Source organism: Lepeophtheirus salmonis, chromosome 7 (assembly GCF_016086655.4).
Source record: "Lepeophtheirus salmonis chromosome 7, UVic_Lsal_1.4, whole genome shotgun sequence".
NCBI lineage: Eukaryota > Metazoa > Arthropoda > Copepoda > Siphonostomatoida > Caligidae > Lepeophtheirus > Lepeophtheirus salmonis.
In genome coordinates, this window is record NC_052137.2 from 4870763 (window position 1) to 4898679 (window position 27917).

At 35.1% G+C, this 27917-nt stretch overlaps 1 protein-coding gene across 1 annotated transcript; it reads right to left on the reverse strand.

The window, feature by feature from the left end:
- Positions 1-4715: 4715 nt before the first annotated feature.
- LOC121121618 (uncharacterized protein K02A2.6) lies at positions 4716-7153 on the reverse strand. Its single transcript, XM_040716579.1, has 2 exons — positions 6822-7153; positions 4716-6747 (listed from the first exon to the last, which is right to left on the reverse strand). Exons 1-2 carry the CDS (start codon positions 7151-7153, stop codon positions 4716-4718), a joined length of 2364 nt encoding a protein of 787 aa, XP_040572513.1.
- Between the last annotated feature and the right edge of the window lie 20764 nt (positions 7154-27917).

Here is a 27917-nt window from a genome sequence, read left to right on the forward strand (position 1 = left end):
TGGTCATTTATTTTTTAAATTAAATTTGACATTATATATCAGCTCAATTCTAAAGTATTCTATTATTCGAGGAAACACAGTCCTAAAAACTTCTTTCTTTTTTTTGGAAAAGGGGATGGGGGGAGTCTTTTCGAAGGAAGGTTGCCTGATACAATAATACTTATAGAGCAAGAAATTGAGAATAAGATAATACTAAGAGCCATCGATAATATTTCTCCAACAAGTCTGTAAATGACATAAAAAAGGATTTGAGAGGAATAACATCCCATTCATATGAATAAATATTATATAATTCTTAACAAAGCAACCTAAGGCCTTGAAAAATAAATCAACTTTTGAATACTAGAGACATGGATCCTCATTTTCTTTGCCTTCATTCCTTATATATGACGCGGATATAAATGTGTCAAAATTCAAAGAAAAGCAGTTAAGAGAGTAAAATACTTCGAGTTGTAAAAAATATGACTTGAATGCGTAATTGTTTTTTTTTTCTTGTTGCCAAACTAAAAAGTGATTTTTATTTTCAAAACTCTTATCATGATTAAACAGTGTAAAGTAATCATTGGTGTTAGAGGATAATTAAGGATACAAAAAATTATATTCTTTGGAAAAAACAATAAAAATTCAAAGCTGTTGAAAAAAAATTCCAATATTAAATTTTTGAAAACTAATTTATAAATCCAGAGCTATTAACAAAAAGTTATTTTTTTTGAAAAACAATTATATAAATCCACAGCCATTCACAAATAAAAATGGAAAAAAATTAAAAAATTTGAAAAAAATTCGGAAAATAAATACTACAATCCACAGTCATTCAGTGAAAAAAATAGAAAAAATTTCAACTATCAAATTTTTTTGACCAAAAAAGTCAAAAATTCAAAGCTATTTTCAAAAAAATTAAATTTTTTTGAAAACAATTATAAAAACCCAACAGCTACCCACAAAAATAACTTCAAATATTAAATTTTTCTGAAGAACAAAAAATCGCAAAGCCATAGTTATTCACAGAAAATTTAATTTTGAAATATTAAATAATTAAGGATCGACATCAGAGTAATTACAGTCTAATATAATAACTAAGGTTGGATTTGCATTTATTTCCTTCTTCTAATAGCAGCTTGTAGCTAATGTAATGAAACGTCATGACAGCTAAGCTGATTTCCTTCCCAACATAATTCACATAGTCAAAAGACCACGTTAATTTCTTTTATATTTAGTTCATCTCATGATATTCTACTCAAATGAACATATTATTCCATTTACGTGCAAGATTTTAAATTTAGATTTTTATTTTCCAAAGCTGTTATTCGTGTGTTGGTTTTCGATCTGGAAATCCGCACTAAAACCATTCAAATTTTTAAATGAGCAGACACATTCGATAATACTTTGGTCTGGGCGGGTCTCACGTAGTAAAATTAAGTCAAATTAAAACATCAGTCATGATGAGTCACAAAAAATAAAAAAAATATTGATATATTTTTTTACATTTTTTTTTTTTCTTTAAACATGTACGCCCATGACCCCGGTGCAGATTGGTCTAAAAAAGTCCCTTAAAACTGAACCTGAAAAAATATTAGTTACCTGACTGAGTCTCAACACTAGTTGAGCCTCGGTATAGCACCGATTTTTTTTCCTTTTTTGGTTCGGTCTGAATGGATTTTTTCTAGACCGATTTTTCGGTCCAGACCGCAGTCTCAGATTGTGGACCTATTTTTTTCAGTCTCACTTTTAGACCAATTTTGATTCGGTCGCACTTTATGGACCGATTTTTTTAATTTTTGTCCGGTATCAATTTATTGAAGTTTATTATGATGGACCAATTTTTTTTCTAGATCCACTGTCATTCGTTCTTTTCAAAAAATCTCAAAAGTACACGTTAAATTCTAGAACAAAATCTGTATACATATAAGAGACGGCAGGATCAAAATTAATCCGAGCTATCTCCGTTTAAACTTTGTATAATGTCATTGTACTTGAAAAAAAAACCCAGATTATGTCATGTTATAAACAATTTATCTGTCGAATTGGTCTAGACCCAAATTTGTCCTTTGGACCGATCTAGACTGAACTTTTCCTTTGGTCAAATCTAGACCTACTTTTTATATGAGACGGCTCCAGACTGTGCTTTTTCGTTGGACATAACTAATTCGGTCCAACAAAAATATAACGGTCTCAGACTCGTCTAGGATTTTCAGACCCAAGCGCAACATTAGTCTCAACAATACAGATCAGTGGCTCCTAACCTGGTTTAAATCGAACCCTAGGCGGGCGGTGGAGCTCAAAACAAACACGATTTGTAATTATACGCTCCACTTGACCAATTAAGATGGCTTCCCTGAATATACATAATGAAACTGGTGGGATTCAGCACCTCCTACAAGATTAAGGACCAGTGCTTTAGATGCAAATTAATTTAGGGATCAGCAACCTTTTGGAGAAGTAGGGACAAGTAACCATGTAGTATCATGACAGAGGGTCAAACAGCTAACGCTCTAGAGTTATGATGGAACACTATATTATTGAATATTTAGAGAAAACAAGGATTTAATATATTTTTATTTTTTTACTATAGGAATTATAATAAATAAATGAAAAATAAACACAATTTAAAAGAAAAATCTATATTTTTCTACGAAAGTTGGGGAAATACTCATTATTTAAATAGAAGGTAAAGTATTGGTGGATTTGGTTTTTTAGAGCAATCCAACACTACTCACAACTAATCTAATAAAACGTCGTGACAGCGAATCTACTCTACTCCTTAACATTCTTCCAATTGTCTGGGTAACAACGTTCACTTTTGGTTATCTTTATCTTTACATGCCCGACAGCTACTATTTGATACAACACGGGTGTTAAGGGTCTAAGTCCTAGATGGACTTGTAGAATTGAGAATATACATCGGAGTAATGACTGCCTTAATCCTTGATTATTTCCCTATCCCCCTACTCACAGCTGATCTAGCTAAGCTGCTCTTCTACCAAACATTCTTCAAAAATTGTACTGGTTATGATAACCATTTCCCCTTACTTTTTGTACATATCAAAACTGCTTACAATTTGCAACTTTATCCACCAATAACGTAGAGGGTTTATCTTATAACGCTTCAAAAGTAAAATAAGTAGGGTTAGAACTAGGAACATTAAATGCTTACTCACTGAACAAATTTTATATAGTATGTAGTTATGAATGCAGCTTCAATCTTTTACAGAGAAAGGGGCGACCCAGTCATGTGTGGACAATATTACGTGTCAATGTCGAATATTTTCTCATGTTAATTTGTGTGACAAGTCATAGTAGTCTGTATGTTGTAGTAGTGACTCATGGCTAATGAGAAGGAAGAAGAAGAAGCATTTGCGATTCATTATTATGAAGTATCGTATGAAAATTCATATGATATCATAAGATTGATTCCAATAAATACTCATCAGAGCTAAATATATTTAGGAACTTAGCATGGAATAACTAATTCATTAAGTCAAATACCGCACGTTCAATTAAATAAAGACGCATTAATTTGAAAACTTTACATATTGATAAACTAATTTTAATGTTTTTATGACTTTTTGATCTTACAAACACCCCTATTTTTTCTATTTTTAATATTGGAGATTGGTTGATTTGACACTTTAGTTGTTTAATGTATGTCGGCACAAAATCAATAATACAAATACGATGCAGTGGAGAACATCCTCTCCAGACCCGGTGCTCCCAAAGTGAGCTTGCGAGATAGATTCCAAAAAACAAATACAATTATTTATGTATTTTTGTTGTATAATATATACACATGAGTTGATATTATAATAAAACCATGTAATTGTAGTCGAGCGTTTAGTTATTGCATTGAATAAGGCCTCAGCCTAAAGAAGATACAGGAGACAATGCAGTACAACCCCTCAACATAAAAAGAGGTACGAAATAAATAGCTTACACATTTACTATCAGTTTTTTTTCTTCATTTTTTCCTACACAAAAGAAACATGGTCCTTTTTTTATCTTGCGACACAGGTTATTGACAGTTCAATTTACAGCAGTAACAGTCATACGGTAACTGGGCAAAACTCTTTTGGAAACAACTGAAAATTATTGACAGTCTCAATGTATAGCTGGCTAATACTAAATGGAGGAGGACATAGGAACAAGGCAGGTTAGCGTAGAAGGAGATGCTACCTGAGCTTGACAAGCCAGCTTAGAAGGAGGGGCCAGTGGAGATTGAGATGCAACATTAGCAGAAGAGGTCATCATACCGGGTCGTGCAGAATTATTTACCGATTTTTATTCAGAACATATCGCGGACAATATTGACATTTCCAATGAATTAGACATAATTTATTCATACATTTTTAGAAAAAATAAAATAGTTTATGATCAAATTTAATCAATGTAGCCACCATTTGACTCAATGACACTGGTCAGGCGATGTCAGAAGCTGCCACAGACTTGCTGGATGTCATCGGCGTCCATGGAGGCCCAGACCTTGTTGACAGCAGCCTTTAAGGCATTTATGTTCTTGTGTCGAGTTAATAAGAACACCTTCGGATTGGGGGTACTATCATACACTAAAACATATATTCGGTAAGGGATTACATTTAAAAGGACGTACATACATTTGAGTATTAAAATATACAAACTCGTAAAAAACTACCTATCTATTTAAAACAAATCCCAACGTCATGATATAAAACTAAATAAAAGACAATACATAACACCACCCCTCATTCAACTTGTACTCGAGGACGAAGTTGATTCATGTGTCTTTTCACCATTCCTTGAGGGGTCTGAACAGACCACAGCACATCTCCAATCTTCTTTTGTAACACTCCAGCTACCCACTTGGGCTGGCGAAGGCCGTACCAACGGCACCACACGGTCATTTTGATTTTAAATTCTTTCTTTCGTGATGAAGGAGGAGAAGGAGACGAAGGATGAGGAAGAGTTGCAGGAGACGGAAGGTATCCATCCAATCGCGTGCGAATGCGGCGTGCGCCCAACAGCTCAGCCGGCGTGCTCCCACATTCTAACGGCGTTGCCCTGTAGGCAAACAAGATTTCCTCTAGTGAAGCACCTATGTTCTTCTTTATTCCATTTTTAATAATTCTTACTCCTCTCTCAGCCTGCCCATTGGACTGTGGATGATATGGGGGAGAGAAGGAATGGGCTACCCCCCATTCGGACATCTTAGTTTTGAAAAGATCACTAGCGAATTGTGACCCATTGTCCGAATGTATTTTCTTCGGGAATCCAAAACGCGAAAACCACGCAAAAAGTTGCCTAAGTGTAGCCTCTGACGATGTATTCGTCATGTACGCCGCTTCTATCCACTTGGACCCAGCATCCATTAGTATTAAAAAATCTTTCCCCTTTATTTTTCCATAATCCACGTGGACTCTTTCCCATACATTTGCAGGCGAAAAGGGAGTGAATTGTGACGCCGGGGCTGGAGCACTCTCCTGACATGTACGACACGCTGATACGAAATCCTCGACATCATTATCGAAACCGGGCCACCAAATCACACTTCGAGCAACAGATTTCATCTTAACAACGCCTCGATGCGTCAAATGCAACTCTTGCATAAACTTTCTTCTCAAGGGAAGAGGAACGATGAGGCGGATACCCCAAAACAACAAGCCATTCTTGAGGGACAAACAATTCTTCCTTTGGGAGTAGGCCCTGAGGGTGGTACTGTCCCATACACCCGTTCTAGCAGCCTCCACAGCGCTGCAAAGCTCTTGATCTTCCTGTAACGCAGACAGGAGGGACGATTCAGAAGAGCATGAGCTAGAGATAGCTCTACATTGTAATAATTCCGTGGGATCATCCAGACACGGAGGATCGTCGACTGGTACGCGGGAAAAAGCATCCGCGTGGGAATGGTCGATGCCTCTCACATGTTCGATTGAGTAATCAAACGTCGACAACAACATTGAAAATCTAGCGAGACGGGCAGAGACGACACTTGGCAAGTCTTTACATGGGTTGAGAATATATTGGAGTGGTTTGTGGTCCGTCTTGATCTTGAAATGACGACCAATCAAATATCTTTCAAATTTCTTCAACCCATAAATAATTCCTGTTGCTTCTTTGTCAATTTGCGAGTAGTTAGCTTCGCTCTTTGATAGCTTTCTTGAAGCAAACGCCACCGGGCGCTCCATACCATTTTCCAACTGTGCTAGAACGGCTCCAAGACCAATAGGGGAGGCATCCGTCGACAACACCAACGGCAGAGACGGGTCATAATGAGTGAGAACAGGTGAGTTAGCTATAGCAGACTTTATATTTTGAAAACTCACCTGTCTTTTTTCAGACCACGAGAAGACAATGTCCTTCTTCAACAGTTCGTGGAGGGGAGAAGCTTCCTCTGATAGATGTGGTATAAAATGACCATAGTATTGTACAAGGCCCAAGAACGATTTCACCTCAGTACACGATGCAGGAACAGGAAAGTCCAGGACCGGTCGAATCAACTCTGGATCCAGGGATCGGCCACTTTGGGATATGCGAAACCCTAAATAAGTTAACTCCTCACCCATCAGGATACACTTGCCGGGCTTCAGACGACCTCCAGCATTCGAGATTCGACTGAACACTTCATTTAAAATACGAAAGTGTTCCTCCTTACTTCTGGAGAATATGAGGACATCATCTATATAAATCTTGACACCCCGAATACCACTTAATAGCCTCTCTTGAGCTGCCTGCACAATAGCAGGAGCCGAGGCCAGACCATAAGGTAAGACGTTATATCTATAAAGTCCTAACTGTGTATTTATAACCAAAAACTCTTTTGATTTTTCTTCCATTCATATCGTTCATAACACCTCGAAAAATCCAATTTGGAGAAGAACCGGGCCTGAGCAAGGTCTGCAAACAATTCATCTGGATGAGGGAGTGGGTGCAACATCTTGTTGACAACTGGAGATATGGTTTGAGTAAAGTCGGCACAAACCCGAACACTTCCATCTGGTTTGAGGACTGAAACGATTGGAGAGGCCCATTCTGACGAATCAATCTTGGAAATGGTACCGCGCTTCTCCATCTCTCGGATCTCCACAGCGACCTTCTCACGGAGTGTGAGTGGCACTGAACGTGCTCTGATGTAACGGGGACGAGCATTATCTTGCAGGTGGATCACTGCTTGTGTATGTTTCATTGTACTTCCTTTGGAGTCGTCGAATATAATATTATACTTTTTCTTTAGAATTTTCCACGGGATTCTGTAGAAGCGCCAGCCGTACATGCGTTGATGGAATTGCTCAATTTCACCAACCCGAAATCTAGGCAATCACGGAAACCCAGGATTGGCTGCCCAATAGGAGATACAATAAACCTACGAACCACCGGGTCAGAACCATTTAATGAAACCAACAACCTGATAGAGCCCAGAGTCTTGACCTTTCCCCCACCAAAAACCTCTATTGGACCCGTATTCTTGATCAACTTTGACATATCCACCAGATGTTTCGGTAAAATATTTACGTTCGATCCAAGGTCGAGTAACATTTTAACTCTTCTCCCATTTATCCTCAGGAAGGCATAGGCCCTATCCCCTACTCCATCATTCAACTGGAAAGAGATGGAAGAACTAGACAGCGCAGATGACGGACAGCATACTCTAAAATGGCCCATCTTCCCACACCGGGAACACTCCTTGCCAAACGCAGGGCATTTTGCCTTCTGGAAAACATGGCTTCTTCCACAAAACTTGCAGTTCCCTCTGTCCATCTTTGGATTAGCCTTTTGCGTCGACCACGTCCCTTTGGAGCGACGGAGACCTTTTGGCCCCTTATACTCTGATGCCATTACAGTTTCACTCGATTCCATTTCTTTGGCGTGGCTGATGGAGGTTTCCAATGCTCTGGCTAATGACAACACGTCTGTCAATTTCGTGCTACCTCTCTCGAAGACAGTTTGGCGGAGCCGTGGGGACGACGTGTTCTTAACCACCACGTCTAGAATAATTTCGTCTTCGAACGAAACTTTGCAGCTCCCACACGCAAAGCGACCAAACTTTGCCTGGCCACGCAACCGAGTCACGTAATCATCCACAGGCTCCCCGACTCCCTGTTTCATCTCAGAGAGCCGGAAGCGTTCAAACAACAGACTTTCCGTTGGGGAGAAAGCATCCCGAATTGCCCTTACCGTCGAGGTGAAGACGTCCTCCTCAGGCAATGCAACAATCTGTATGGTGTTGAACCATTGTTGGACCTCTGTCCCAGCACAGTGAAGCAGGAGAGACTTTTTACGTTCCGGGGACAATTCCCCAAACAAGGACACGTATATTTCGAATTCGTCCCACCATGACGACCATCTATGGCCTCTACGTGGACCATCCATCACAAATGGAGAGGGCTGCCGTACCCCAAGCTGTCCCGTCGTGCCTGAAGCACCATCTCCAGAGGCTTGAGCCCCATCGTTGAAGTCGAAGGACTTGGGATCACAACCACAACCCTCGATGTACTCTCTCACCAATACCACGAGTTCCAATTTCTTTTTACCCCTCAACTCGTCCTCACTTCCTAGTTCCAACCTGGAACATTCGCGTCTCAGCTCCGCGAGCGTGAGCCTTGGTAGTAGTTTCACCATCTTCGTCGCCACTTGTAATGTTCCGCGAACACCACTTACAGACGGAAGCAACGGACCGGAGTAAAGTTAATAAGAACACCTTCGGATTGGGGGTACTATCATACACTAAAACATATATTCGGTAAGGGATTACATTTAAAAGGACGTACATACATTTGAGTATTAAAATATACAAACTCGTAAAACACAAACACCTATCTATTTAAAACAAATCCCTACGTCCCTTGAGCCACTCCTAAGCTTTCTTGGAAGCGTGGGCGGGTGCTCCATCTTGTTGAAAACCCCAAGGAGAGTTGTCGACTATGGATTTGATCCACGGAAGGACCTTGGACGCCAGAATCTTCACATAATCATCTGCTGTTAATCTGTAGCCAGTGGGGAACCATACCGGCTTCATGGCCTTCCCATTGGAGGCCACGATACCCAACATGATCACCAAAGCAGGGTGCTTTGTTGTTGCCGCATAGCGGTGCTTATCTTGCACATCTCCAAAGCTCTAAACACGGTCATTTTGCCTGTTGAAAACAGGATCGACCATAAAAATTTTCTCATCTGAAAAAATGATGATACGTCCAGATGAGCTCTTGATATCATTTAAGATTTTCTTGGCACGCTCAAGTCTGACTTCTCTCTGACGTTCAGTTAGCAGAGGGCGTTCAGTACGCCTCAGGGACTTTCCTCCAGCCCTTTTCAATGCCCTTGAAACAGTTGATCTCGACGTTCTCATCTTTCTGGCCTTGTCGGCAATTTACCTGTTAGAAGTCCTCTTGAACACTGCCTTTACTTGCCTTGTTGAGACAGTGGGCTTCCTGCCAGCCCCAGGGGAATGCTTGAGATCACCCCTAGCCTCCAAGCGCTTGGAAACGTTGTAAATTGTCTTCAACGAGGCCCCAACCTGTTCCTTAATGTTGTTATGAGGAACTCCCGCTCGGAGGAGGGCTGCAATTTCGATCCTCTTTGTTTCCTGATTGGACATGGTCTCACGTGTGGAAGTTGTTACGCTCTCACAGGAAGGATTTTTGTTTATTTTAATAGTAAAAATACGAAACAATCAGATTGGTTGCCACAAAACCTCTTAAAAAGTATATTTAAATCATCGGTAAATAATTTTACACAGCCCGGTATGTAGAGAGCAGACAAGCATCCCCGTCCTATCTTCGGCAATGGAAGAGACCTCCCAGGTAATATCCATCACCAGTCTGAAAAGCATGCGAAGGATCGAAAATATTGAGAGGAACTTATCCAGTATGTGTTTGCATTTTTTATAATCTCAAATGTGTGATATGCACTGGCACATGAGAGCCTCAAGCCGGTAAAAGCATTGACTCTTGAAGACCAAACATCTGTCATTTGCTGATAAACCATTTGATTTTTCCCACCTATTTGAGTATTCTCCATATATGTGTTAGTTGTATAAAATAAGAAGTACTCTATCTAAAAAATAATAATTTTATACAACTGCAGCCTAATAGCTTAAAAATATATCTTTTAGTTGACGTAATATTAAATAGTAGAGCAGGTTGGACTAGAGGCGGACACAGAAACTCAGTACAAAGCATAAGCAGCTTCTGATCTCTGATCTGCGGCACTGATCTCTGAAAAGCCTTCAACAGAGAGAATCTGTGTTTCACTGTTTCAACTGTTAGGAAGCATTCAGTCACTGATCAGCTGATTCACGTGAACTAGCTCTGATCTCACTGTGTGCGTCGGTCGAGTGAGCGGGGCCCCTTGGCTGTATGTGTGTGCTCTTTCTAATAGAACAGACACGCACATAATAAAAATCCATAAGTATTCGTATGCCCCAGCTAGAAGAGATAGAAACAAAGACAGAAAAAAAAGAAAAGGATTTGTTCCGTGGACCCCCTTGAATGTCCGTTTTTTGGAATCCTCTTCACTCACTACGGTTATGCAACGAGTCCTCTTGTGTCCATGAGGATTGAAATAATTTATTTAAACAGTTTGAGACATGAAGCTAAATATTATAATATGTTATGTTATGTTAATGTATATTAATATAACACTTTTTGTAGCCAAGTAGAACAGCTGAACGAGTAATCTCCAATTCATTAAAAGAAATCCTTTAATCAGGATTACAATTTGAAAGAATAAGAGACATTTGTTGAATGTTGATAGAAATGGATGATAATTCGTCCTAGAAAACAAATAAAGTCCATATTCAATTTTGAGGAAATGTATTCTAGTTTGCTTTTGTGTTGACGAGCCATATCTATGTATTAGTATTGTTTCTTCAAGTAAATAGTTCTCATATATTAGAAAAAGTAATTATAAGCTACAATAACTCAAATAGTAACACGAAGAAAAACACAAAAAAAAAAACTTTTTATCCACATTACTTGTAGAAAACCCCTCTTAAACAATAAAAAAACTCATTAAACTAATTATTATTAATAAAACAGAACGGTGTAAATTGTGAATGTTAATTTACTCATCATAACTTCTCCTCTGTTAAAAGTTTGACCCCCGATAGATGTAATAGATTTTTAGTTTTTTACATATATCTATATATTTTGTATATATTAGACTGTCTCGTTTAGGGGGAATATTAGTTGCTCCCTCCACAAAGACTTTTTCTCCTTGGGAGAATAAAAAAACTGGTGTTTGCAAACTTACAGGCCTCTCAGGCCATTTTTGGGGCGGTACTGAGTGGTCCATTAAAATCTGAATACTTTGAATTTTAAACTTAAGCAAATATAATTTGTTCATTCACAATAAAATTTCAACAAAATGAATACTCTACCTAGATGTGGGTCTGAGCTCTCTTATTTCTTACCACCCTAAGTGGCAATTATAACTTCCAGGCGGCGGCAGAAGAACTGGCACCCGCTGCAGTCCTCTGTCATTGCATCTCAGTGCTGGCTGAAGGGGATTCTGAGGGCCTTTGTCATTGGATAAAAGACACTGCCAAATTTCCACTCCACTTGCACCCAAAAGGTGTAGTAATAGAAATATATGGTTATACCATAATGTTTTATATCTGATGTTTGACTTCCACCACAATTTTTAATAGTGACGCCAAAGACTATATACTGTAACTGTTAATCATATAATTTTTAGCAATATATGCTGTTAATATACCGTTGTTATACTCTATGACGTCAAAATATGTCTGTTTTGCCCGCAGTTCGTATGGTACATGAAATTTTTAAAAATGGCAATCCCTATTACATGATTGAATAATCTTGTATTTTTATGGACCTTGATTAACGCAGATTTGTATGAGCGCCGACACCTAATAACTTCGGACAATGCGAGGTACTACGGCTATGCTTGAATAAATGAATAATCAATGTGACTTTAGAGGAGGTTTAACAAAGAGCGTAATGACGTGTATCTTTTTTTTCCATTATTATAATTACGTCGTTTAAATTTTGTTTCATTTTTGTAACTATTCCCTTCATTTTGCTCTCTTGAATAACAATTAAATAGCTTAAAATATTTGTAAAAATTAGAATACAACTAGAAATGCTAAATACTTATATTTAAATAATCTTAAGAACATATGCTTGGATTTCAACAAGATATAATTAATTATTCTAACAAAAACATAAAAATTTTATGGGCCATAAAAATTTCTATCAAATATCCATTACTTTATGCGAATATGAGTAATTCAGTTAGTAAATTAGTTTTTTGATTAAAGTTCGTTTATTATATCAATTTAGAGTTACACCATAGTAATCTGTGAAGTAAAAAGTTCTGAGCGTTTTTTCGCTCTATTTTAATAATAAAATTAGCATAGTCACGATTATCCAATTTAGATGGTTCCAAACAGTTTTCTGGGTAATCTTTAGTTCCTGGGGCAATTGAGGAAGAGGAGACATGCTGTTCTAACTCGACGATTTCCATTATTTCATCGACTTTTTCTAAATCCATATTACTAGAACGGAATTTTTGGAAACACCACTTTGCTGTTGCATTCGATACTATATTGGGTCCATAAACAATACAATTTTTTGGTACCTACTCTGCCTTTTCCCCTTGCTCGTAGTGATACTGAATAATGTTCCATTTTGAAACGCTGTAACACACAACTGGTTTCACCAAACGCAAAACTGAAAATGAACTTTTTTAAGTGTACGCTTAACCTTTAATCTTAAAGGGTAATGCCTCAATAATTACAAAAATTTTAAAAGCCATTTTCAATTCTCCATATTTTTATTTTGTGCCATTTTTTGGTAGAAAACTTTTGAAGCAAAAGTTGGTAATTCAACAATTTTTTTTGCTCTTTACTCAATATGTCCCCCTTCCATTCTGAATTATGCCTTCAATACTGGGGCAACAGAAGCACAGCTGGCCTGGATTAAATCCGAGAAGAGGTTGTTACACTCCTCTCTTATCACGGCCTTCAGGGGATCGACATTCGGGTGAGAAGTCTTGTTTGTCTTAACTTTCAAGACACTCCAAACAGCGAAATCTAAGGTGTTCACGTCGGGTGAGAAAGAAGGGCAAAAATCTGCCTACCAGATCTACCAAGTTAACCCTACAAAAAAACTGTCCTTCTTGAACGTGGTTGCGAGGCGCCGTCTTGGGTAAACGCATAGTCGTTCATGGGGAACGTGCTCTTCAACCATGGCAAGACATGGTACTTGATGACTAGTAGTAGACGTCCATGTCGACTTTCTCGTTGGGCTTGAATAAGTAGGGAACATCTTGCTTCCGTCGGACGCCACGACGCCGAGGACCATGACCTGAGATAGATGTTTGGTACTGAAGGTTCCTTTAACCTGAATTCTTGATTCATCCAAGATATGATCATTCCTTTTCAGCGATTTAAACATAGTCCACTATAAAGAATCTTCTTGTCGGAGTAAATCTTTACCATTTCTCTTTGGTGCTTGAAGAACGACAGCACTTTCTTGGCCCTCTTTAGCATCATCGCCTTCATGAACCAGTTCAGCAGATGCCTTGGCATCCGGACGAAGCTCTTCAGGCACATGTCTTTGTTGATGGCCTTCCTTATGGTCGTGAGGTCGATTTCCATCTCGTTCGCCATCTTTCTCAGTGATTTTGCTGGGTCCTTCTCAATTTCCTCCTTGACCATGGCGACGAACTCAGCACTCCTCTTTCTGTTAAGGTCTCCACTTCCAGTCTTCCTGGAAACTGTGTCGTAATTATTAATTGCCTTCCTGGTGTTGTTATACTTTTAAAACTGAGGCTAAACGGCCTTGAAGATCATTCTAATTTTTGAGTTCTCAGACTGTTGTTGAAGCTTTTTTTTATGGAACGTGAAATATGGGTAAAAAAAAATCTAGGGAAAAACGCTCAGAAATGTGTACTTAACCTAATAATTTTGTTGCTACAGTTGTACGCCTTAGTCATCACATTAAAAAAAATATTTCAAGAAATAAACAATACAAGCAAAAACAAATAAACCACTTGTAAAAAAACCAGTTAATAATTTAATTGAAAATGGCTAAATATGCAATATATACTACAAAAGAGATTATCGAAATAAATGAAGAATAGCATTTAATCGAATTTAGTGTTTTTCGAGGATACTGAAAAGGATTGCAATAATGTAGATTCTAAGTAAAACACAAATTTATAAATCTCGGGGTGTTTAATATCCCAGTTTATTAACCGAGGGTTAAAAAAAATAATTCATGCCGTTTTTATTATTCTTTCACTCTTTAGGAGAGAGTATCTAAGTATTGAGTAGCTACAAAAGACGACATATGAATTTATTATTATGTAGTTAGTAGCCATGTGTGAATGTAGTCAAGAAAATTAGAGAAACACTGAGAATTTCATGTGGAGTTGTTTTCATATTATTAAACCATAAATTTCTGGATTACAGTCCGACAAGGTGCTTCACGACGACCCAAAAATGTTTTAGTTTTACGAACCGTCTCTGCCAGATTTTCCCCTTTTTTAAAATTCACTATAAAAAAGTGGAAAATCTGGCAGAGACGGTTCGTAAAGCTAAAAACATTTTTTGTGTCGTCGTGAAGAACCTTGTCGGACCGCAATCCAGAAATTTATGTTTGAAAAGCCTCTCTATCCTCAACGTGTAACTGTTTGGTGCAATTCATGGTCTGGCGAGGTCATTGGACCTTACTTTTTCGAAAAGGAGACTGGAGCAACTGTTACGGTGAATAGATTACACTATCGAGAGATTTCTTCCTTTGGGGCCCCGTGAGAGATAAGGTCTACCCCAACACCCTAGCGTCGATTCACGAGCTCAAAGATGGAATTCTTGAAGCTATTGAGCGCATACAACAGCGAATTTGCCATTTGGTGATGTAAAAATTTCATAAAAAGTATACGGTCCAGTAAAAGTAGCTGTGGCGGTCATTTGATTGATATTTTTTCCCATTATTAATGGCATACTATTTAAATTAAAATAAACATCTGTTCATTTATCTCTAAAAATGTCATTTTTCTTTTAATATCCAAATAACACCTCTAATTAGAAAACACGTTGTTTTAAAGTTCTTACATAGATAAAATATGTAAATATAAACAGGTTGTATTGGCTGACAGGGGCTTTGAGGGTCTCGATTTTTGTATAACGCACACTGCAGGTTTCCCCCTATACATGCACCCAAAAGGTGTAATCTAGAAGGTTAGCATCAAGGCTAAAAAGAAGGCGAAAAGTTTCAAAAAAGAGTTTAAACGAACACAAAAGACTTATTCAAACGAGTCTTGAAACATCTAATAATTGAGTAGCTACGTGCTCATGAAATATTGGGAGAAAAGCCGAGGATTTATTGGGGAGTAATTTTCTATATTATTAATGAAAAGTTTGTATGTCTAACGTAGCCTAATTAATCTGGGGAATGCCGATTACCACCACTAGTGTTTTGATAAAAAATTGTTACTTCAAGTCATTGAACACATCTTAGAACCCTTAAATTTACAAACCATAATGGCCTCTACCAGATCAAAAATACCCAAAGGGTCATTCCAATTGAAATCAATCAAAAAAATGACATTTTTCACAGAGCCATCATCGATTTTGTTCAAATTGGGCATATAATTTAATATGTGTTAAAAACTCAAAAATCCAACATTTCAGCCTTTTTGTCCTCCGGTGCAGGTATTGAAGTAAAAACTGTAATAAGACGAAGTTACAAAGTAATTCAGGAACAACAAAAGTATGCAACATATGTTCTGAGCAAAAATATAATAATGAAATTTACAAAAATGCAGTAGTTTTTTAATTTAAAGAAAATAATATGTAAATATAATGATTATGTATTTGAATAACATTGTCACGATCAACACACCTATAAAATCACTATTTATGCATTTGTATATTTAAAAAAGAATTGTTCTATCATTTTGAACATAAGTAAAGATATATTGAAAATTTCAAATAATCTATTAACTTAAATAATTCCTTTAAGAATGGAAATTTTGAAATAAGTCAGTAATAAAAACTAATACTTATTGTTCAAACTCATAAGCATTTAATAGTATTTTTTATCACATTCAAATAGAAATTCAATGTAATATCAATTTTTATGAAGAAAATTCAAAATAATTAGTAATTATACTAAATACTATACTCGATTTTTTGGAATATATATGCTTGGGTTTTTAGCATGTAGTGGAATCGAATGCATCTCTAAAATTTAATTGTATATTTTTATGATATATTGCAAATTAACATATAAAACTTTGAGTAAAATTGAAGATGTACATATTTAATTTTTTTTTAGGTCAAAATATTCACCTTGTAAACTTATGGGTATAAACTCATTTTGTTGGTTTATACAATAAAATACGCCAAAAGAACAAAAAAAATCTATTAAATTGTAGATTGAAATCTTCAATAACATTCAAAATACAGCAATTGAAAAATAAAGTAGGGGGCGTTGAGGACAAACATTTAAAAGCCTATAAATCCTGAACTGGACGACAGAAAAGGCTGAAATTTTGGATATATGTGTTTTAACAGATATATAAATACTTGCCAAATTTGAAAAAAACTAAGTTGGTGCTGGAATTGGGTTGGAATGTCCCCTAAGAAGTTTGCAAAAGTTAGCTTTTTGTTACGAGCAGAAACTGTCTTTTCGTCAAGGGTAAAAAGTATTAAGAGGAAAACGGGGCAGTCTATTTTTAAATATGTATATATTATGTAGATGATATCCGTACAACTTTTTTTTTTGTCTACGATTACAAAATAATGTATATAAACGTTTGCAAACTATTTCATAATTTATTCATGAGATCCTTTCATTTATTTAAATCCATTTGCCTTTTAGTACACTATGAATGACAAAAAAAAAAGGATATGGACAAATAGTAATTGTTTGTCTTTCGTTATGATTATCTTATTTATCTTTTCATTTCCAAAAAAATTTGTAATTTGACTTTATTTTCTAGTAGTTCATTGAAGCTTTTTTTTAATACAACAAACCAAGGTTGTAACTCCCTTATAACTAGTATTGCGTCGGCCTTTAGGTAGGAACAGAGTCCAATCTGGTCCCACCCCGTTCATTCCTACTTGTTGGTCCTTAAAGAAGGAAAAAACGATCTCTCCTGACGTCAATGAGGTTGTTTATCCAATTTTTAATTATTCCATTATAGAATATAATCAATTATACAATGTCTGTTTAAAAAGTAGGGTGACTTTTCAAATTTTGCGGGTAATGTAGATTTGGTATACTCGATTTTTTTATTTTTTTTTACGTTCGTACCCTCAACACGAACATAATATATTTAATGTTTCTGCTATGTAATATGTTTAGCTTGTATGTGAGAGGCATATCAGTTAAAACTATTTTGCATGATCCGCGATTTTTTGTGATTGAAAAACATGGATCAAATCATTTGCATCAATTTTTGTGTAAAAAATTGAAATTAAGTGCTCAAAACACTTGAAATGTTTACAGGGGCATACAGTGAAACTGTTCTGAGTAAAAAAAAGTTTTAAAGGGTGGTACAAACCCTTACAAGATGGCCGGGAAGATGACAATGACAAATAAATTTATGATATCTCTTTTTTTTTTTTTTTTACTACCGTGACGTAGTGCATCAGAAGTTCTTACCATATGGCTATACGGTCAATAAAGAGTATTCTCTTAAATTCATGCACCTTGTGCAAGAAGCAACACAAAGAAAACGTCCGGAATTGTGGAAAAACAATTATTCGTTTTTTTGCATGGTCGATAATTCCCCTGCTTACTCATCTTTACTTGTGAGATATTTTTAGAATAAAAACAACGCCACAATCATGCCTTAGCCACTATGTTCAAAGGATTTGGCCCCATGTGATTTTTTTGTTCCCAGAACTGAAGAAACCTTGAAAAGACGGAGATTTGCAATGATTGAGGAGGATCAAGATTTCATAGCTCAAAGAGCTCAAGTTTAACGAAAAGTGCTTATGATAAGTGCTTTGACGATTGGAAAAAGCGTTGGAACAAGTGTATTGTATCTGGAGGGTATTATTTTGAAGGGTACAACATAATTATTGATGAATAAATAGGTATTTTCCCCTAAAAAATCCCAAAGTCAACTTACTTTTTGAACACACCTCTTATAGCTAAGCAATAGTATAATATATTCATATTATACTATAGCATAATGAAAATAATGATATTTTCTGGAAGATAGCGGATGTAGAAAAAAGAAATGAGATTTCTAAAAATACAGTTTTGAATAGGTGTTGTTGATTGAATCTTAAAGTTCCAATTATTGTTGAATACCTTAGAGCCTAAGCCTTTGATTGATGTACATATTGTATACAAAAATATGTATTTGTCGCGAGGGGGGCAAGAAGAGCCATCAAAGGCAATTTAATCTGCACCGGCAGGACTATTTCGGACATCATGAAGGCCTTAAACGTCAGCAAGGCCACAGTCTGTCGGGTCAGAAATCGTTTGGCTTATGAGGACAACTTTAAGGACAACCCCAAGATTGAAAGACTCGCCAAAGTGAAGCCTCAAGGCATTATGAAGGCCTTAAAGGTAAACCCAACGATGAAAATGTCTAAGTTGGGTAAAGCCATCCAAAATGCTGGAGGAAGGTCGCTTAGACGAATTGAGAGGCCACTACTGTCTCAACGTCAAAAAGAACTCTCTCTTTTCAACGATGTCCACAACTCTTGAATAAGCTAAAGCACAACAGGAACTGTGTAATTTTTTTCTCTGATAAAAACCCCTTTACCGCTGACCCCGTATATAAAAAGTAAAAGTATCGTTTGGTATGGATTGGAAAGGCTGACAACAACATCAGGACATACACCCAAATCGCTAACAGATTTGACACCCCCGTGAACAGATTTGCAGCTCTTGATGATGAAGGTCAGGTCCATGGCGCACCGCACTGTCATAATGGCTTCTTAGAGTGAATCCAAATTTGGATGTGAGGTGTGGCAGATATTCTTCTTCAAGACGTGTCAAGCTGCAAAGTCCATGGGGTAGAGGTCAAGACTCAAAGAGGTCTACATGGAGGCAGGCCAGAAGTAAGGCATATTGTTACTGCAAAACAATCGTTTCTTCTTGTTAGTATGGGGCTCCAATGGACTTTTGGATGTTGTAGGGCGTTCAAATGGAGATGCCAACGGTATCCGGATCCTTCTCGGGACTGACACCGGAAACGAAGGATATAGCACACATCTTGCTTTTCTATGTTATGTATTTTTTTACTTAGGTACATGGTATATACTGTTTGTTTTTTTTTCTTTATTTGTTTTTTAGTCACAAGGAATACTACAAAAGTTAGGGATCGATTATTATTAAACTTGGTAAAAAGATTATATATTATGACAATGAGAGGCCATTAAATTTTGAGAGGTCAAGGTAGCACAAAACTTAAACGTCAAAGACCATAACCAAAGAACAAATGGAGATGCATAACTCAATTTGATTTTAGGCAAAGGCTTTTCATGAGAGTACCCATTCTGGCTTATTTTTGTTTTTAGCTGTCATTTTGTTTAATAATGAAACATCGAAAATAAAGATTGGGGCATAAAATCGTAATTAAATCCTACTGTTAAGATTAATATAAATACAAGGTTTTACCATAAAGCTTTTCCAACTGATGTTTGACTTGCATCACGCTCTTTAATAGTAACGTTAAAAAGTATAACTATTGCCAAGAGTAGCTATATATTGGAATTATTACTGTTCCAGTAAGGATGTTATACTCTATGACGTAAATATCTGTCTGTCTTGCCTAGAAGCCGGTACTGTACGTCAAATTGAAAATTCTGGCAAGCCCGATTAAATGATGGTATCGGCTTGCTAATTCTATTAATTTGTTTATTGGATTATCTATTCAATTAGGATCAGTATAATTGTTCAAAATAATAACAAACATTCCTTCATTCCAGCACACACGTATTCTCATTCACTTTGAGAAATGGAAAATAAAAGATGGAAAAAGAAAGATGCTATTTAATGGGGTGCATTTTTATCGTTTTTCATTACATATACAAAAGTATCAGAGGGAAGGGGGGAGATAGAGAGACGAAACGACAACAAGAAAACTAAATAAAATAAAATAAACAAAAGCAATAAATATTTAAAATAAGAAATTAAAACTTTTTTTAAGTTCTTTTTTTTTCTTCCCCTCTTTTAAATGAATTACAGACATACCTAAAGAAACATGCATCCATCCTCTTAATTTTTTATTTTGTAAGAATGTAAATAAAGAAAGCTGGAGATGAATACTTAGAGTTGTAAATTATAAGCATTTTGGCTATGAAAAATAAAAGAAACATAATAATCTGTACAATTTAAAGTCATGACGTTTTACATATTAGATTAGCTATACATCCTAAAAGTTACTCTTCACACAATAGTGATTATTTTATAATTATTGTTCTTTACTCAATAATAATGACGACTGCTTTGGTCTTTTATAAATTGTTAATTGAAGGGATGATACTTTTGTAGAAATATAATAGTATAGTTTAGGGTTATAAAAGCCCCAAGGATGTTGCTTCTTCTCCAAATCGTTTTGATCAAAATATATAGGGACAAAGTGTATCCAGGAATGGAATTTTTGTAGACTGCAAGTACGGGATGGTCCATTAAAATCTTAATAATTACTAATTCAATAATTAATGGAGGTTGATTGATTGAAATTAATTCATAATTTGATGTATACAAAACAAAACAAACCTAAGGTATCTAGCCTAAGTACAAATAAAAAAAAAAATGATTGGTGATCAACAGTAGACTGGGGCGTCTACCGGACCACCATCAACGCTTTCAACAAGTATTAAACGTTGGAAAGGAAGAAGGTATCTGGCAAAAAAGCCAAACTGGACGCGGAGGATTGAAAGAAAACAGGTCAAGGTAATCCCTTCAACCCCATGAGAGGCCATGCAAGAGATATCTGGATTTTAGGCCAGACTGTCCAAATAGTCTTCAAAAAATGGGTGAAAAGAGCATTGTGGGGGTGGAGAGGCCGCTCTTGACGCCAGGAATGAAAGAACTCCATCCCTTCCGTAGCATCACTTTTTTGAATGAGTCTTTCTGAGGTCTTTTAAAACTCTTTTTGAAACTTTTCCCCCTTCTTACAGACCTGATGCCTACCCCCATCGAATGCACCTTTCAGGTGTATGTCGAGGCGAAAGCCTGCAATGTCTGTCATCCAATCACCGAGGCCCTCAAAGCCACTGTCAGTCAGTACGGGGACACCTTGACAGAGGACAGCGCAACTAGAAGCCATCATTTCCACTAAAGACGGTTACACACATCTATTTATGGTATAGTATTAATTATTTTTTTTAAATTCTATTGTTAATTAATAAATTATACCCTGTTGAAGTTTAAAATTCAAAGTTTTCAAATTTTAATGGACCACCCAATATAATTTACATAATTAGAAAAAAGAACAGTAATAGACAATAATGTACTTTATGTCTGAGTTTGTAGAAAAAAACGAAGAACTGCACCGTCTTTCTTTTAGATATTCTTCGTCAGGGTACCATGTGTGCTTGTCTTTTTTACATACCGAAAATGCTACCAATTCACAGCCATATAATTGAACTATAGAAAGGGATCATTATAAATCAATTTATCATCTTTTGTGTTGTCAATACCTCTGTCAATCTATAGAACCATATAATAATATTTTTTGCATTCTTTGGTTGTATTATTTTCTTCATAAAAATAACTGCAATCATTTAAGTATACATAAAATATGTGCTACACAAGCGAAGAAATAAAAAAAATATCAAATAGATAAAAATTCCTTAGAAATGCGATTTTTATGGTTGCAGTTTTCTATTGAATATATTTTCATTTACATTTATTATTAAGGGTTTTCATGATGTTCTATAAAAAAAAGGAAAAATTGCTATTTGAAAAAAAAACAGAAAACGGTTTCATTAGAGGATTTATCCTTTAAAGACTTTGAAACTTCTTTGATTTTTCAAGAACTAAGTGGACCGTCTCTTTTCTTTGATAAAAGTTGCCTTTTTGTCAAGGAGATTAATTTATGAAAAGATTTTTTATATTAACTTCCTTTAATAATATTTTTCATTATTAATTCTTAGTAGATGGGTCCGGGTGAATCCTGTACTCGGAAATATTGGGATCTATATTTATTAGAGAGTCTTCTTTTTATCCGGGCATGTGTCATACCCTTTTGAGACAACTATGACAGCAGCTGGAAGCTTCGTTTTCATGACTTTTGGCATATTTTTGTTGTTCAAAGCTATCCAGCGATGGTTTTGAGGATTATTAATCTGATCGTGACAAGATTTTTTTAAATCAAATAAGAACCTGAGCATCTGTGGTTCCTTTGGATTCTTGAGCTTGTTGAAATGCTTGGCTTCCTTGACAAGGAGCCAGTTTTTTGTCTCTTCAGTGGGAAGCTGACATGTAGTCATCCTATAAAATGGCCACCGTAGATTTTTATGCACACAGCGAATAATGTTTCGCTTATTGGTGTTCAGCTCTTTTGCCTTGCAAACGAAATAGTTTATATTCTTTGTGATGTCATCATCTGTCTTAAAAACACAACAAACAAAAAAAAGCCTTACAATTATGTCAAATGAAATGATTAATTGTGTGTTGTCCGTACTGTTCCTCATCATCAGAGGCGCTGGAATCAATTCCAAAGTAGAGGAGAGCTGTTTCATCAAAATGACGTAAAATATTGATGACAAAATAACCAGGGAAGGTAAAAAGACAATTTCCCTTCATGGTTCAAGTGCCTATTTTCATCACTCATGTGTAACTTAGTTATACCGAAGGTGAAATTAAGGCTATTTATCAACATGTGTCATTTTTTCTGACTGGACAAAACAGTATTGAATAGGGGTTTCCCTTCGAATCTCAGCTAATCAAATATATTTGTAGATATACCAAGAACATTGGTAGCTTATATTTTGTAATATTCTGACTAGTAAATTTTTCACAAGGCTTGGAAAACTATTGGAATAATGACCAGTGGTTCAATATATCAGAGTAAAACAGGGCTCCAATATATTTTGTTTCACATTTTTGAAATACCAATCTACAAATTTCAGCAAGGATTGGTCGACTTCACATTATTTATTACATATTTAAATCTTATTACTTATTTTTGACAATAATTTTATTTTTTTAAAATTTAAAAAAAAAAAAAAAACTCATTACTTACGAGGGATATCGTTTAATATATTTATTTCCAATGAATTACCAACACAAAATGTATCTAATGTAATTCACTAAGAATTGTAAGTGTATCAAGTACATCAAAGAAAAAGGATTTATAACTCGAGTGGAAAAAAAGTAAAACAAAATAACATTGATAGACTTCTACGTATGTAGAATATCATGTCTGAAGTTCAATTACCCGTGTCTACCTGGTTAAAAAAATACTCGAACCCCATTTCTAATTGTTAACAAAAGGGATATGTACAAAACAAAAAAAAACTAGTACCTTTCAATTAGAACTTTTATAATACAAGGATATATGTTTGCGTCAACATAAAAAAAATCTTGAAAAAAGTCAAGAAAATGAGAAAATCCCAATTAATTTTTTTACGAAATATATTGGACTGTACAGTAATGGCAAAAGTTGGGAATTTAGCATCACAAGATATTTTGTATTTTATGCCTCTAAACAAGAGAATATCTATCGAACGTGCGAAAAAAGGTTATTCATGCACATATTTTGAATTGAAAATCTGTAAAATGTCGAAAGAAATAAAATTTTGATGTTGTTTGTTTAAAATTATCGATTTGAATCCAGCTACACGATTTTTATCTCTTTAAGTGTTATAGATGAAACATATATTTTGAAACAATATTTACACAATCTTTCTTGCCTCATGGAAAGAGTATTTCAGTTCTAAACATGCTACCAATAAATAAATATTATCTTTTGGTACCGCGTATTACGCGCATTTATTTTAATTATTTCTCATCATTTTTACAACTCAAATATGGGTTTTGATACTAATATGTCAATCATATTAGTATCAAATATACTTTCATTGTTGATTTATGCCAAATCTGACACGCTATTATACCAATTCATAATTTTAGACTAGGAAAACTTTCTGATTCAACTTTTAATACGACCTTTATATATACACTTGTGTGTACACGAGCAAAATTGTTGCACTAGGTTCAAGAAATCTTGAAAGTTACATAAATTTAGTGAAACATAAGTATGACAATTTTTTTTTTTTTAAATTTATTAACCAAACTATTAATTATACTTTCTATTCAAAATGTGATCCTCTAGCAGAAAACACTAGCCTCCGCAAGAGGCCTTTCAGATATTCACAACATAACCTTTGGTATGTTGCTCCACTCACTCACCAAAGCAGCTTTGATCTCGTACCCATTCCTGTGAGGAGTAGCACAGGGCTAGCCCTCCACGAAGCCCCATATTCCAATGGTGAACAATCTGGTGAGGATCAAGGCCACATTGTTGCTGCCTAGAAATCCTGGAAATTATCTACTTGCCAATTTAGGGTCTCATTGCTCTTGTGACTAGGGGCACCATACTGTTGCCACACATAAGAGATTCTAGTATAATTGGCATCATTCCAGGACCTCCAGAATCACTTTAATCTTCTTTTTGCTCACTTAGTCATGGGAAAGATCCACAATCATTTGCCTTCTACACCAATTAAATATCCAACTCTGATATGTGGTTACTTAAAAGTAAATAAGAACTAACCCTTTCAATTTTTCCCTAAAATATTTGTAATAAAAGTACTTTTTATCAAATAGTTAGACTCATTAGCAATCGAATGACTTTTTTTAGAAATTTTTGTATTTTACCTGTCCTTTCTGGATCCCCTTTCTTTGTTTCTGCTAATATTTCGTAAAAGGTACCTTTTTCTGGAAATTGGTTTATTTTTCTTCAAAAGGGATTCATACATATATCCATTTTTTCATATTCCCTTAGCAACACCCCTGATTCTCAGTATATCATTTCTTAAATAAATTGAAATGGAGTTCTAGCTTTCTAAAAAGTATTAACTGCACTACGTCTCATATTTTATTCATTGTCACCACCATTATTTTAAATACATTACTCAAATGAAGAGTGTAGAATAAAAGTAGACCGGTTTGATTTTGTTTTATTTTCGAATTTCGATTACAACTATTGTGGAAAACTTGTCATATAGTATGAAAACTACCATGAACTATTTCATTGTCCTATGAAGTCATCTTAAGGTAGAACATCTCGATCGAATTATGAAAAATAGGAAAACATTCTTTACTTACTAAATATAGTGAGATACTAAGAATGCATTTATTTTTGATAGACATTTTTTTTCCAAAACTTTTTCTTTAAAGTTATCCTATGGAGCAAAAAAAAAAAAAAGAGAAAAAAGTGAAGAAAATTTGATAATCGGCGTATAGCGCGCATTTTTTTTTAAATTTTTTTTTTTTTTACATTTCCTGAGAGACAAGATCAAATTTTTTCCATGTTATTCTTTCTTTTTACTCCTTAAGGTAGCTTAGGGAAAATACTTTTTAAATCTTTTTTTATAAGTTAAAATCATTTATATCATCATTAATTAATATAAAATAATGATTAATGCTATGTTCCAATCTTTATCGACGATATAAAGAACTTTTATCTCCTTTCAAACTTTGAACTGGATGAGCTACCTAAAGATGACAACATATGAAGTTAAAATTTTGCATAGGTTATTTCCTTACCAAATCCCAACTTTTCCAAACTATCCGTAATCGAAATTCGATAAAATTAAAAAATTAAACAAGACTATCATATACCCAAAAAAAAAAAAAAATGCCCTTTCGAATGGTTTTTAATTCGTAGTCTAACTGTTAATAAAAAATAATAGTTTACCTATATTCTTTTTAACTTCTTTAATTTAACCTTTACCTCAAATATTCAATTTAGCTTTCATAAGATATATATATTCATATTGGGGTGGTCCATAACAATTAATGTTTTACTTTGACGTGTCTCACCCAACTCCATCTTGTGTCCTTCATAATAAAACTTTTTATTCAATTTTTTTTATCAAACAAACGATTATTTGGGGTTTTCTTTTCTTCTCGGTAGTGGATAAATTTACATTTATTCTTCTTTTCATATGTGTTTTCAAATGAAAACGTCAGCAAATGTTGATAAATTTACTATTCTAAACAAAAGTGTAACAGTCGTGTGCAACTAAATTCATTATAGCACTTGAAATTCCTATAGAAGATAGGGATAAAATATTAAAAGACGCAGTAGACATTTGTCCAACAGTCGAATAAGAAATATTAATCTTAATGTCAAGTTGGATAACACATATCGTTATGGCTAAGGCCGCTCCCATGGATGAAAAAACGACCATAAACTAAAAAAAAAGACTCGTAGGAATAAGGAATTTATACACATAAATTGAATAAGGCCGTAGCCTCCTATTTAGATTAAAATTCCTGCTAAAATGATGGACCCCATTAAAGAGGCTTCTGCATGAACTAGAAGGAGCCATCAGTGAAGCGATGAAATAGGAGGTTTTACTAAAACCCCTCTAACCTCCTCACCAATAACAACAACAATGAATGGTTTTTCTAACAGAAACCATAGTTTTATCAATTTCTATTTAACGGTCAAGCAAGAGTTCAAGTATGAAAGAGGGGAATAATGCTTAATAATTTGTGGGCGCCCACCTATGAATGTCGATCAAATATTACAATTTTTAGAAAAGGAGCATATATATTTAGTAAGATACGCTAAACCCAAGGTTCGGTACAAACAGCTATACACCCTTCACGGTACGCGGTTCGGTACGGTATAAGAGTAAAATGTTTTATCTTTTTCAATGAATTAATGAATTCTTTCAAGTTTTTTTTTCATATTTTATTCCTTAATAATTTATTTGCTGTAAAAAGAAATTATTCAAAAATATACTTAACTTCTCTTTAAAAAAAAAAGGTTGATATAAAATATTATTGGGTTATATAATACTATTATTCATGAATTTGTAATTTTTTTCTGTAACAAAATGAGCTTGTCTACATATTCTGGTTTGAACGTTCGTGTGTGCTCATAAAATAAGGAGCGTAACCCTGAGGATTTGTTGGGGAGTTATTATTGTAAGTCCTGGTTGGACTCAGAGTAGATTTGGTGATCCATATCGGAGTAATTCTCACCAATGTCCTAGTTTATTTTCTTTTCTCTTTCCTCCCTTGTCAAGGCTGATTATAGCTGATCTAATGAAATACCATGAGTATTATTCTTTCTCTCCTCATTCTTTAAAGTGTCAGGGTTACCATGTTGATTTTCGGTTTCTTTTTTAACAAGCCCATTCTATATAAACCAAATAAAGAACGATTAAAAAAATAACCAAAATGTTATAATATCAAAGTATTAAATATACGTATTGCACAGAGGGTAAAAATGTTCCCAACCCAATCGTACTAATATTTACTGTTAAACCCGTTTGAGAGAGTGAGAGAATGAAAATAAAAAAAATGATTTTTTAAGACACCCAATAAGAGCCACCCTAATATACATCCGTACAACAGTCAAAAAATTAGACTAGGTATGTACTGATTGGTTAGTTTTTTAAGAAAGTTTTGAAATAGATATTCTATTAATATCAACATATATTTGTAGATATTAATGTTGTTCGTTATACCAGTTCGTTGTCACGGGGTTATCTCAATAACACAAAGATACCCTATCTAATTTGATGTCAGCTGTCGATTACCTCGTCTCACTTGATACGTCATGCCTATTTCATAATTTGTGTATTTAAAGAATACTTTACTGATGCTTCGTTTCCAAAAGGACAGAAAAACCATTAAATCTTGATCTCTCGTATTTATATTTACAAGTATATATATTGGCCATTTTATTATTCCTATGAAGAAATTTTGGCTATCATATACAAATGAATATATACGCTTAAAGAAAATATTCTAAGCATTAAGCAA

What these genes read in the sequence shown, in the direction of transcription:
- LOC121121618 (XM_040716579.1), bottom strand. Translation starts at nt 7,153, where the DNA reads ATGAAACATACACAAGCAGTGATCCACCTGCAAGATAATGCTCGTCCC. An exon ending in TCCAAATTGGATTTTTCGAG is followed by an intron (nt 6,748 to 6,821) that starts GTGTTATGAACG and finishes AGGACTTTATAG; the next exon opens with ATATAACGTCTTACCTTATG.